The following is a 13,154-nucleotide window of genomic DNA, read 5'->3' as shown; positions in this document are numbered from 1 at the left end:
TAACATCAACAAGGGCAACAAAATGGGGAAGGAAAATGGGCTCCAGGAGTAGCAGAATCTTCGTAGTGTAGGCACCGAGCCCCAGCAATAACCTGAGAGGCAAAAAAAGTCACCTACTTCAGGATGACCAAGATAAATCGCATGCTGCTACTGGTTAGTTAAATGTAGTTAAGAGAATGAGGTTAATTCAGTGGCTGAACTGACTACGATTACTCACACATAGTTTTAAAAGATATACAAGTATCCATGACAAAAAAAAAAAAAAGTTACTAGAATGATTAGATATGGGTCAAGAAATGAGCAAGTGCAACATAAAAAAAAAAATCACTAGAATGATTAGATATGGATCAAGAAATGAGCAAGTGCAACATTTAAAAACAAGATAGCAGGGGAGATAGTATGACGACTGTAAAGAAAGAAAGAAGGGGGGGAGAGGAAGGGAGCGAGGAAAGGAAACCAAGACGGTGCGGTGCGGTGCATATTACTTGAGCACCACACCTTTTTGTTTCTGAGGTAGGCTTTCTTGGCTGAAACCCGTCCACGTCTGGCTTCCAGCTGGCGAGCCTTCTGCTGCAGTTTCTGTAGCTCTTCTCTTTGGAGATGCATAGACGCCGCCATCGCCTCCTTCTCCAGCATGGCCTCCATGCTTTCGTAGGTGTCATAATAGACCACTTCATCTCTCTTCTCTGTTGCAGAATCGCAATGAGAAACAAATAGTGGTTAAAGGCAGCCACACCAGGGCTCTGACCACATACTGGCTCCAGCCTCTCAACTGCCTGTCAAGAAGGTAAGTGTGTGCACAGAGTCGAAGCGGGTCTGGCTCACAGCTGAGTGCACGCGGTGGGTGTCAGCTGTCACTGTCGCTTCCTCTTACATGTTAACTTATTTTTTGAGAAGTAAGATTAAATTAAGAAGCAATTCACTCAGTGATGACATATGAGTGCACCGCTGAGATTCCTCCGTCACTTGTCTGATTTTAGGAAATCCTTTAGAAACATTTTGGTTTTTAGTTTCAAGAGGCAGCACAGCTGACATCCATGTCCATTCCTCCTAGGTATACACCCCATGATCATGCTACGTGGGTAAGTGCATGCCATACCTGATATGAGTCTTTTGATGCTTTCCAATTGTGCTGTCAACAGTAACTCTTCGCACTTCAAGATTTCAAACTGCACTTCATATAACTGAAGCTGCAGATCATAATAATCAGCTTCTAGCTGATCCAGCTGGGCTATGGCTTCCGTACCTCCCTGTAAACTCTGCATCTGTATGGGGGTGGGGGGTAAAGAAAGGAAATTGTCTAGTTTCTGGAAACAGACACACGTGGTTAGGAGCTACCTGCTGGAAAATATAGAATATTTTCATCACTGTAGGAAGTTCTGGCAGAACTATTAGACCCTCAAATTTGTACCCATTGTGACAGACTGCAAATACTCATTCAATGCTTGATTAAAGTAAGATTGACACAGGGAACTATCATCTTAATCACAAGTTAGTTACATGCTTTTAAAAGGATGACAAAACTTTGACATATATGGGACTGGCCTCAGAACAGTTCAAAATTAGCAATTCACTTATGTTTGGAGAGAGGACCTCGAGGAACCACAACCACACACTCTAAAAACATATGGAGGGCACTGGAGACCTAGTGCCCAGTAGAGAAGGGAACTTCGGCTGGTGTGGGAGGAGGGTGCAGACACCTGTCCTGGGAAGAGGACACTGGATCCAAGTGCCAAGAACCAGTCTGTAAGCCACTATTATTCCCCCAATTAAGTGGTTTGATAAACCACACACACACTCACGCGCGCACACACACACACACAGATGCACAGTGGTAGTAATTTTCTGCCAAGAGAAAAAAGCAAATTGATTTTACTTTTAGAACTTTTCAACCAACAAGGATTGGAATGTAATGGGTTTTCTGATTAGTTCCCTATTAACCAAAGAAAAAATGATTAATCAGGAGATAACACTGCCACATTTGTTGAGACGTAACTTTCCATTTATTTCATGAAGGTGTATACAGCTCGAAGAGCGGAGAATAAAGTAACTACAACCAATTAAACTCACCTTGAGTTCTTTCAAAGTACTGGGCCTAAAAGACTTCGATATTTGCAGAAGTTTTGCTGGAAAAAGCTGAACGTCCATGGACAATCTAAGTCCAGAAGCTCAGGAACAAACAGGGAACTCACTACATTATGTGCAAAATTGCATGTATATGTAGTTTTTCAAACAACAGGGTTTCTGACAACTTTTTAATAATAATTTCTTTATTTTGGATAAAGACAGAAATTGAGAGAGAAAGGGAAACAGAGAGTGGGAGAGAGGCACATATGCAGCTCTGCTTCACTGCTTGTCCAGCTTTGCCTTTCAAGTGAGGACCTGGTGTGTGAACCCAGGTCCCTGTGTCCGGTAACATGTACACTCAACTAGGGACACCACTGTCTGGCCCCTAACTGTGCAAACTTTTGAGAAGGCAAAGTAAGAATGACTACAATCAAGATTCAGAAACTAAGGGATAGATTAAAAGAAATAGTACTTCCTCCTGTCTCTAGTTAATGGGAACATAAGTCACAGAATTCTGCTTGCCCAGGTGACATTTAAATTTTAGCATTAATTTAGAACTCTTGTTTCAAGTTCAGCATTATATTACTAAATATTTAACATACACTTCTATTTTAATTTTAAAGTATTTTATTTTGCCACATTAGGAAGAACTTTTTTCTCTAAAATAGCCAAAGAAAACATAAAACACATCTGTATTTTAATAATTAAAAAAAAAAAAATCACAGGGTAGTACTATAATAAAGCCTTCACTGGCGAAACACTTATCTGGGATAGACATAATAATTTATGTTTGTTGTTTTTCTGAGTAATGGTCACTTTCAATTAATGCCAATATGGTGTATTGCACTAAAGTAAATGACTCTGGAGGTGGGGGATTAGGGGAAGGGTTCAGGTCCTGGAACATGATGGCAGAGGAGGACCTAGTGGGGTTGCATTGTTATGTGGAAAACTGGGAAATGTTATAAATGCATGTACAGACTATTATATGTTACTGTAAACTATTAATCCCCCAATAAAGAAAGTAAAACTATAATGCCAATAAAAAGGCACATCACCACAGAATATATGTGTGTGTGTGTATATGTCTATGAGTATGCCACATACATAAGATCACAACACATAGAGTATCTGCAACAAGCATAAACTTGTTAAGAATGACTAACCGGCAGTTTTACCCAATCCTTTGAAGAGCTCAAACATAATCTGGAACATTAAAGAACATACTATTAAAGTAATATGCTGACCCCAGGGGAAATGATGGCATGGATAAGTCATCCCAGACTCTCGGAGCTTATTTCAGCCTCTCCCTCTCCCTCTCCCACCCTCACCCAATTCACCAAGAAAATTGTTGTTGTGTAATAATAAGTTGTCATAAACCTAACACTCATCAGCTCTTCAGACACTGCACTGTTAGTGCAATTCAGCCTACATACCTGGTTATAGCAATAAAGCTAGTCAGTGAAATGAGGAGACCAAGAGTGGCAATCTATTTCACAAAATGCTAGGACTTTTTCTTTTTTCTTTTCCTTCTCCTTTATGATAGAAAAGCATAAGGAAGGGCAGGGGTAGATAGCATAGTGGTTATGCAAACAGACTGCTATGCCTGAGGCTTCGCAGTCCCAGGTCCAATCCCCTGCACCACCGTAAACCAGAGCTGATCAGTGCTCGGAAGGGAAGGGAAGGGGAGGGGAGGGGAGGGGAGGGGAGGGGAGGGGAGGGGAGGGGAGGGGAGGGGAGGGGAGGGGAGGGGAGGGGAGGGGAGGGGAGGGGAGGGGAGGGGAGGGGAGGGGAGGGGAGGGGAGGGGAGGGGAGGGGAGGGGAGGGGAGGGGAGGGGAGGGGAGGGGAGGGGAGGGGAGGGGAGGGGAGGGGAGGGGAGGGAAGGGAAGGGAAGGGAAGGGAAGGGAAGGAAAGCATAAGGAAAGAAAGGAGAGCGTTGAAGCTTCTTTCAATACTGTGGGGCTGGGCTCAGACCTCAAACGCACGACAAATACTCTGCTGTTTCAAGTGAGCTATTCTGCTGACTCGGGGTTTCAGTTTTAAAAGCTCTGTAACTTAGGCCCCTGGCCTCCACCTGTAGGACGGAAGCTTCATGAGTGGTGAAGCAAGTCTGCAGGAGTCTGTCTCCCTCTCAATTCCTGTCTCTATCCAGTAATAAAGTATTAAAAATTTTATACTTTAAAAAATTCTATGCAGCCAGTAACACGAAGGAGAATGCCAGCTAGAAAAAAAAAGACACTTGCTGTTTGTCTGACTATTATATAAATGTAAGCCACGACTAGCTGCCGACTAGTGGACCTGAGGCTGAGGGGAGGCTCAGCCTGCAGAGTGTGTATCTGACTATGAACAAGGCCCCAGCTTTGCGCCCCCAGCCACTACACAGGCGCCCCTCCTCAGTGGAGTGCGGCTGAGCAGCCTCCTCTCCCAGACCCAGCAGCCTCAGGGGCGAGGCCTCCAGGAAGGCAGCACGGTAGGGTGGGGGTCGGGTGGGATGCCCCAGCAGGAAGAGGGAGGAAAGACAACACCCACTGGAAATGTGTTGGGGAGCCCCAGATGGGAGCTGAGACCCTTGCCAACAGATTCTGAATACAATGCATAAAAAGTTCTGACTTTACCTTCAGCAATAGCAGCAAGGAAGGAAGGGTAAAGGGAAACAGAGTCACTTCAAAGTCCACTAACTAATTTTTCTAGATTACAACAAAAAGGGAATGAATGACTTAATTTTTAAAAAGCTGCAATCATGTATGTGACAAGCTTCTGCTCGATATATACATATATGTATGTGTGTGTATATATATGTGTATGTACGTAGCTTTTCCCCCCTATAATGTGACACTGGGAATGAACTCAGGGTTGTCCATATACATGATGCTGCCAAGTGACGGCCTATGGTCTATCTTTAAAAAAAATATTTATTGTTCATGAAAGAGATACAAAGATACATAACACATGGGGGGGGGGGAGAGGCTGGACACCAGAGCACTGCTCAGCTAGCTCTAGTTTATGGCAGTGCATGGGATCAAACCTGGGACCTCAGAGTCCCAGCCTTCACCTTCCTTTGCACAGCCATTAAGCCATTTCCTAAGCCAGGCCCACCTGGTCTTATCCTGTCTGTGGGGGAGGAAGAAGAAAGGGAGAGGACAGATGCCAAATGCCACTCTGAATTCCACCTGGGAATCCACGCCGACGCTGCCTGTGGAGTGGGAGTCAACCCACAGCAAGCGGTGGGAGTGCTCTACCCACTGAGCAGCCCCTGGCGAGCCGAGAGCCGCTCTAGCCTACCTCCTCTTTGAGCGCGTGCTTCCTCTGCTCCAGACAGATCTCCTTAGCTCGCATCATCTGCAGCGTCTCCTTGGAAACGGCATACTGCAGCTTCTCCATTCGTTCGGCCGCTGCTGCCCAGGACGCTTTACCAAACTTCTTCTGGTCTGCTCGCATTCTGTCATACACAGCTGGCGACACATTTTTGAAGAGACATGAAGACGAAGTAACTTGATACTAAAAACTTTGAATGAAAACTGTAGATTTCACAGACTACACAAAATAAACATAAATCTCGCCTGCTGTGTGATTAAATTATTGATAACAACTCAATACACAATTCAACACTATCTTAAAACTCTTAACAAGAGCGATAACCATCTGTAGAAATAATCTTCTGGGAGTCAGGCGGTAGTGCAGCGGGTTAAGCGCACGTGGCGCAAAGAGCACTGACCTGCGTTATGGATCCTGGTTCGAGCCCCCAGCTTCCCACCTGCATGGGGAGTCTCTTCACAGTTCCCCCCAGTACTGTGACACCGCTGTGGTAGCAGAGTCTGAGCCTGGGCCACACGTGTGGCAAGGCGTGCGCTCTACCTGGTCAGATCTCTCTGGTGTGGCCTAGGCCTCGGCGGAGCTACAGGTCTGGACTCACAAGCAGGGAGGGTCCAGCGCTGCAGGTGCCGGACCACTACTCTGGCCTCTCCTTCCTTTTCTATCGCCTCTTGTGAAAGAAGTTAAAAATAAATTAAAAAAAACCAAACAGTATCTTCCTGGCCCCTAATTTTACTATTTTTTTTGAGTTTGTGCCCATCACTTAAAATTGCACTGTAATATTTATACAACCTTAAGATCAATAACTTCGTGCAATGGGATACAGTATTAGGGATTCGGACTAGAGAGCTAACTGAAATTCCCTCTCTCACCCATAACTCCCGTGTGATGATCATTTGTTATCAGGGTAACAAGGCTGAAACAATACTGTATAGTGGCTATTACAGAAGAGCTCCAAAGGCAGTAATACAATTTGCAAGGTAATACACTAAATTTATTTTAAACGTTAATATTCTGACATGCATGTCCCTTAAAAACAAGCCCATGTAAGATGTTTTCTAAAGGGGAAGTAGTAATATATCAAAATGAGGTCACACATGGCCTGACCAATTTCCGTGGCTGTTTCTTTCAGACGGAGAATGACGGGCAGACCCTGTACCATCACTCACGAAGTTGCCTTTGGTGCAGTCCTTGATACTCTGGTGTGACACTAGGGACTGAATGTAATAAGGCAGGAGCTACACCCACTGAGCCATTTTCAGGGGCCCCATCGCCCTTACTTTTTATGTTGTGACAGGACAATGCACACACCACCACCGAGTTACCTCCGAGCTCTACGACACACTGGACCTTCAACAGGATGAACTCCAACTACACTAGGATAAACCCCACTTGGTCACGGCTATCAAAGTGTTCAGGTATATTTTTAAAAAATATTATCTTGCTTTATAAGGTAATAATAAAAGGATGCTTCTACAAGAAAAAGTCATTTTTTAACAAGTATATTCGCATTTTATACAGGTTTAACATACAGCTGGGAAGGACTAAAAGTACTTATTTTGTTCAAGATACTCCCTGTCGGCTGTCAGGACTGAGTGTCTCATATGCTTTTCTGGTAACCACTGCACTGCACGTGTTAAGACCCCAGACCTCTGACTTTCAGAATGTACTAGGAAGCAGACCTTTTTGAGCTTTCGCTGTTATTTCGAAGTATTTGACGGTGAGATCCTGAATGGACAGCACTGCCAGGTGAGCCTTCCGCTGCCAGTCGGCATCTTCTTTCTGAAGACTTTCAATCCTTCGGGGACCCAGATAATCATTCTCCATGGAAATCTTTAAAGAAGAAAATTCTCAAATTCATTCCATAAGCTGTTGGTATACTTCTAAAAACCGCTTCTGTTTCGTTTGGTTTAAATCCCCCCTGCTTAACACTGAATTCTATTTACATAACCTCTGTTAACAAGCACCACCCTCCCTCCAGGGCATTGGTGGTTCAGTGGTAGAACTCTCACCTGCTCCGACCCCCCCTCCTTGTTACACCCTGATTTTCACCAGACACTTTTCTCTCCACCCTCTCTGCGTACATCCTGTTCCCACCCTACTGGGCTAGTATATTTATAAGGACAAGATTGTCTGTAGTTGTTAGTTTAGCTTAGCTTGGTATAGATTGCGCTGCGTCGTGCATGAATAAAGAGATACTGCGTACAACCCAGCCATGAGTCCCGGGTCATCTGTTACCCGCCCGTGAAGCCAGCCGGGCGAAAACAACATAGCCTGGCAAAAACAACAATAAGCATTTATTGAATAGCTATTTTTTTAAAAGGAAATAACACTTATTTTTAATTTTTCCTCTGCAGCAGAAGCTACTAAATTTTATATGTAACTTTATAAAATAAGTGAATGGGTGACGCTGAAGGTACGTCACAGTGTAATGTGTTCTGCCCGACCCCTTTCTCTTCATGTTAGTCAGAGGGCCCTCCCTGGGGGCATTCGCAACATTTGGGAAACACCCAAGCATTCGATGGAAGGTGAGTGGTTGCACAAACTAGAGGAAATACCCACAAGATGCTACTCAGCTGGAAGAACTGGTGGAATCATCTCTTTTGCTAGGAGATGGATAAAACTAGAAGTCACACTAAGTAAAATGAAACAGGAGAAGAATAAATACCAGATATCTTACTCATAGGTAGAATTTAATAAACTGGGGGCCTGGCAGTAGTGCAGCGGGTTAAGCACACGTGGTGCGAAGCGCAAGAACTGGCATAAGGATCCAGGTTCGAGCCCCCGGCTCCCCACCTGCAGGGGAGTTGCTTCATAGGCGGTGAAGCAGGTCTGCAGGTGTCTAACTTTCTCTCTCTCCCTCTCTGTCTTCCCCCTCCCTCCAATTCTCTGTCCTATCCAATGATGAGTGACATCAACAACAACAATAATAAAAACCACAAGGCTACAACAACAAGGGCAACAAGGGGGGGGGAGAATTTAATAGACCAACCAAGGTAAAAGACATACAACGAACGGGGCAATACTTAAACTGCAGTATCAGATCTAAGAACAAAAGGGGAGAAGCAGGAGGGGACTCTAAATGGGCTGAGGACAGCTGGTGGTGCACCCATCAGAGTACACACACAACCATGGCTAGGACCCGGGTTCAGATCTCCAGCCCCTGCTGCAGTGGGGGTGCTCCTCACAGGGTGAAATGGTATCTCCCTGCTGTCTTACTAGCAGATTTCGGACAGTCAGTGACTTGGAGCATTTTTCCATATGTCTGTTGGCCTTCTTGATCTCTTCTTTGGTGAATATTGTGTTCATGTCCTCCCCCATTTTTGGATGGGGTATTTTATTGTTGCTGAGTTTGGTGAGCTCTATGTGTATTTTGGTTATTAGTCTTTCGTAAACATCTTCTCCCATTCATGAGATCTCAAGTCTGATATCCAGCACCACACGTGGCAGGTTCTATCCTTCCCACACCCGTCTTATTAATAAGTAATTGTAACTCACCCCCCCCCCCCCGCCCAAAAAACTAACTCAGGGGAGGGTTGGTTGCCTTTGCTTATTTTATTTAATGGGAGATGACAGGGCAAGTGAAATGGTAATGAATGGGAAGGGACAGGACCCAGAGTTATGGTCTAAGTAGTTGCTCTCTGTAAATAAGGAGATTATTATTCCATAGACCAAGGAAGGCAAGCTTTGAATTTTGATAATTTAGATTATGAGGGCTCAGGGATCAGTTTAATTATCTATTTCCTCTGTAAAGAATGAGTCTAGGGAGTCAGGCGGTAGTGCAGCGAGTTAAGCACATATGGTGTGGAGCGCAAGGACTGGCGTAAGGCTCCCTGTTTGAGCCCCCGGCTCCCCACCTGCAGGGGAGTCGCTTCACACGTGGTGAATGAAGCAGGTCTGCAGGTGTCTGTCTTTCTCTCCCCCTCTCTATCTTCCCCTCCTCCATTTCTCTCTGTCCTATCCAATGGCGATGACATCAATAACAACAACAACAATAACCACAATAAAAAACAACAAGGGCAACAAAAGGGAAAAAATATATATAAAGAGTCCAGTTTCTTTTAATATTAATTTTTTTTCTTGATCAGCTAGGAAGGATAGTTCCTAAAGAAATCAACTCACAACCCCTCAAGAATTGATTCACCCACTAAAAAAAATTGATTCCCAAGTAATGTTTTTTAAAATAACTGCTCTGAACACACGCGCACACGCACACGCACACGCACACGCACACGCACACACACACACACACACACACACCAGAAATAGTGTTTTTTTTAGCCTTGACTATGAAATAGGTTTTGGTTCAATAGCTAGTAAGCCCTCGTGAGAGGTGCAGATAAACATTCTAATTTCTCCTTGAATTCTACGTGCGGCCTCATGATGATATCTTCTACAGTGACCCAAAACTATTAGTAGCTGCCCTTTCACAGCAAGTTAGGGGCCGATTCAGGTCCTCCCTCCCTTATGTGCACATCTTTGCAATATAAGCTTGGGAAAAAAAAAAAAAGGGAAGAGACAGATACAGTTAAGAATAAGCTGAGGGAGTTGGGCAGTAGTGCAGCGGGTTAATTGCAGGTGGCACAAGCACAAGGACTGGCATAAGGATCCAGGCTCAAGCCCCTGGCTTCCCACCTGCAGAGGAGTCGCTTCACAGGTAGTGAAGCAGGTCTGCAGGTGTCTTTCTTTCTCTCCTCCTCTCTCCATTTCTCTCTGATCTATCCAACGATGCTAACTATATCCATCAATAATATATCCATAACAGTAAAACAACAAGGGCAACAAAAGGGAATCAATATTTAAAAAAAAAAAGAAGAAGCTGAAGCAGAAGGGGAAGAAGGGAGAAGACGTAATGATGGCAGAATAGCAAACCATTTAGAAATGTTCATTAAATAAATATTGGGCTGTTGTAAAAGTCATAACATGTTTTTCTATGCAAAAAATGTGCCAAGACTTTTCTGACAGCCCAATAATAAAAGCAAGATCAAGCAGGTTAGTGTAGTCACAGTGACATAAACAAAGCAACCTAGATTACTGATGGAATCCTTTCGGGAAGGTGTTGTACTCATTCAAAGTATTTTTTTAAAACATCCTTATTTAAGAAATTACCTTAGAAGAAGAATAATCAAAGATGCTCATTACACTGCTTTTTGAAATCAAGGAAACCAGGGACGCCACATATCCAATTATAAAGTTACAAAGGACACAGACATCAAAAAAGCAAATTTACCAGAACTGTTTAGCTCTGGCATGCTGGTGAAAGTCTCTTTGCATAACTATTATGTTATCTACCCCCACCCTCAAATATGCAAGATTAATGGTCTGATGAAAAGCTTTTAGAAAAGAAATGATCATGCTATACTATATAATGAGCAGATCACAATCAATGCTAATCACACCAACAAATGTAAATGTCCAGGAAAAAAAGACAAAATACATATTATTATTATTACACTGTGCTGGCAGATTAACAGTTGAGGCTTCTGTTCTGGCTTAAGCAGCACTTTCCAGATATTCCATATTGCACGCACACAAGCATATTTGTACACGTATATACATATGCAAATGCATGAGCACACACATGCATGTTGCTTCCAGTCTTAAACATAAAGGAGGAAAAAAAAAGCTTTTACATTTCTTCTGCCAGCAGCTATCCAACCAGACAGGCTACATACATTATCCCAGAGTTTTCCTATTTCCAATCCATCAAACAATACGATCATGTTTTTCTATATGAAGCCCAGCAACAGGCAAAGTTATGAATTCCCTTCTTATTTCCAGTGTGTGCGTGAGAGGCAAAGAAGTGGAGACATGAGAAGAACCAAGTCTCTCTTAATAAGTCAGGAAACAAAAAAGTATGTGTGTTCCACTTCTGGGACCAGAAAAGTGAAGCAAGTAAGGACAATTAAGCAGTAACAGTAGCCTAGATTCTGGCTATCTGGTTTCCTACTCATCTGGAATGAATCTTTTTGTTATGTCACGGAAGATGACTACTGCTGATCTCCAATCTCATCAACAGTAGTGAAAGGATGCAGTGGCATGCAGCTGAGACACCATTGTACTAGGTGTCCCAGGGGCATAAGTACGAGTAAGGTTATATATCCCTCTCCCTGAAACTTAGAGTCTAATTGAGGAATGGAGCCAGCAGAGATGACTAGGAATTAGAAATATGTCTTGAAATGAAAGAGATCTGATTCCGCTACTTAACAGCCAAGAATTTTGACTAATCACTGAACATCCAATTATTCATTCAGAACAATGATGCAGTACAAATCTGCTTGGTATCAATGTTGTATTTGGCACCAAGGATACAAAGATAATCAGCTTAGTGGAGAGTATTGATGCCCAAAAAAGAATTACGATAGAACATGGAAACATATGTTGGAAGGATGCCTTAAATACCACGGGAACAGCAGCTGAGTGAGAAAGTCAAGCTGCAAAGTCTGGGCAAGCTTTCTATGAAAGGTAAGTGGATCCTCAAAGAACACAAAGAATTTTAGCCAGATACTAAAGATGATGTAACAAGGATAATGGCATTTTAAGGCCATCAAGAAAAATAAAAGTTTTAGGAAGGGCAAGAACAAAATCAGCTTTAGCTATTTAGATCAGGACAGACATCACTGAGGTTCATGACTATAGAGGGCTGGGTGGTAGGATTTGGGCAGGTGTTTATGTAGTACACGAGGAGAGAAAATCATTCAAAAGATAAGCAGGAGGCAAGGGTCAGCTTGAGTTAAACTTACCGGTGGGCAAGTTTAGTGCGCGGTGAAGGACAGATCAGAGTAACAGAAGATCAGACTATAGCAGAAGGTTGTGACCACTATCAGGCCTTGAAATGTCAGTTTGAAGAGTTTGTTCTTAGTTTTGACAGGCAGCATGAAATCACTATGGGGTTCTTAGTAGTAAGTGCTGTATTTATCTGAAAGACCTATCACAAAACCATCAAGCATTATGTATGTATTCTCTTGTCATGGTTATTTCTGATTTTAAGGCATATGATTAAAAAATACAAACAGTATTCATAGTATGTAGAAATGTATACACTTATGCAGCACATTATGACAGAAGTCCTTTGCAAAGAAATGATTACACTTTGTACTTTTTTTTAATTGGGGAGAATCGATGTGGACCGTAAATAGTTGTTGATACATGTATAAATTTTTCTCAGTTTTCGGCCAAACTTTCACCCCTAGCCTATGTCCTCCTCCAACATCATGAACTAAGACCTGAAAGCCCCCTCTCGCCTCTCCCCCATGAGTCCTTTACCACAATATACCACACCCAGTCCAATCCTACCGTGTATTTCCCATTTCTTCTGTCCACAGACAAGACCATCCCATACTCATTCATCCTTCTCTTTCTGGCTTATCTCACTTTACATGATTCTTTCAAGCGCCATCAAAGATGAGGTAAAGAAGGTGAATTCATCCTTCTTAATAGCTGAGCAGTATTCCATTGCATATACAGACCACAACTTACTCAGTCACTCACCTGTTGCTTCCAGGTTTGGGCTATTACAAATCATGCTGCTATGAACATATACACTCATCACTTTGAATGGGTATGTAGGAGTCCTTAAGATCTATCCCCAGGAGAGGAATCGCAGGGCCCACTTCTAGCCTTCTGAGAGTTCTCCAGACTGCTCTCCACAGAGGCTGGACCCCATTGACATTCCCACCAGCAGTGCAGGAGGGTTCCTTGTCCCCACAACCTCTCCAGCATTTGTTGCTGCTATTGTTTCTGATGTTGACATTTCTCACAGGAGTGAATGGTATCT

The 13,154-nt window shown here is 43.3% G+C and overlaps 1 protein-coding gene across 1 annotated transcript in view; it reads right to left on the bottom strand.

Annotated features, from left to right (window-relative positions):
- JMY (junction mediating and regulatory protein, p53 cofactor) overlaps nucleotides 1-13,154 on the bottom strand; it is a 68,128-nt gene that overhangs the window by 17,954 nt on the left and 37,020 nt on the right. Inside the window, exons 3-6 of the mRNA XM_016186362.2 lie at nucleotides 7,060-7,210; nucleotides 5,348-5,517; nucleotides 1,100-1,265; nucleotides 499-686 (exon numbers count right to left, since the gene is read on the bottom strand). Coding sequence (XP_016041848.2) covers nucleotides 499-686; nucleotides 1,100-1,265; nucleotides 5,348-5,517; nucleotides 7,060-7,210 — 675 coding nt within the window. The remainder of the gene's footprint in view (nucleotides 1-498; nucleotides 687-1,099; nucleotides 1,266-5,347; nucleotides 5,518-7,059; nucleotides 7,211-13,154) is intronic.

Source organism: Erinaceus europaeus, chromosome 11 (assembly GCF_950295315.1).
Source record: "Erinaceus europaeus chromosome 11, mEriEur2.1, whole genome shotgun sequence".
In the NCBI taxonomy this organism is placed as follows: domain Eukaryota; kingdom Metazoa; phylum Chordata; class Mammalia; order Eulipotyphla; family Erinaceidae; genus Erinaceus; species Erinaceus europaeus.
The sequence above is the reverse complement of the archived record's forward strand: the minus strand, read 5'-3'. Positions and strand labels throughout refer to the sequence as shown.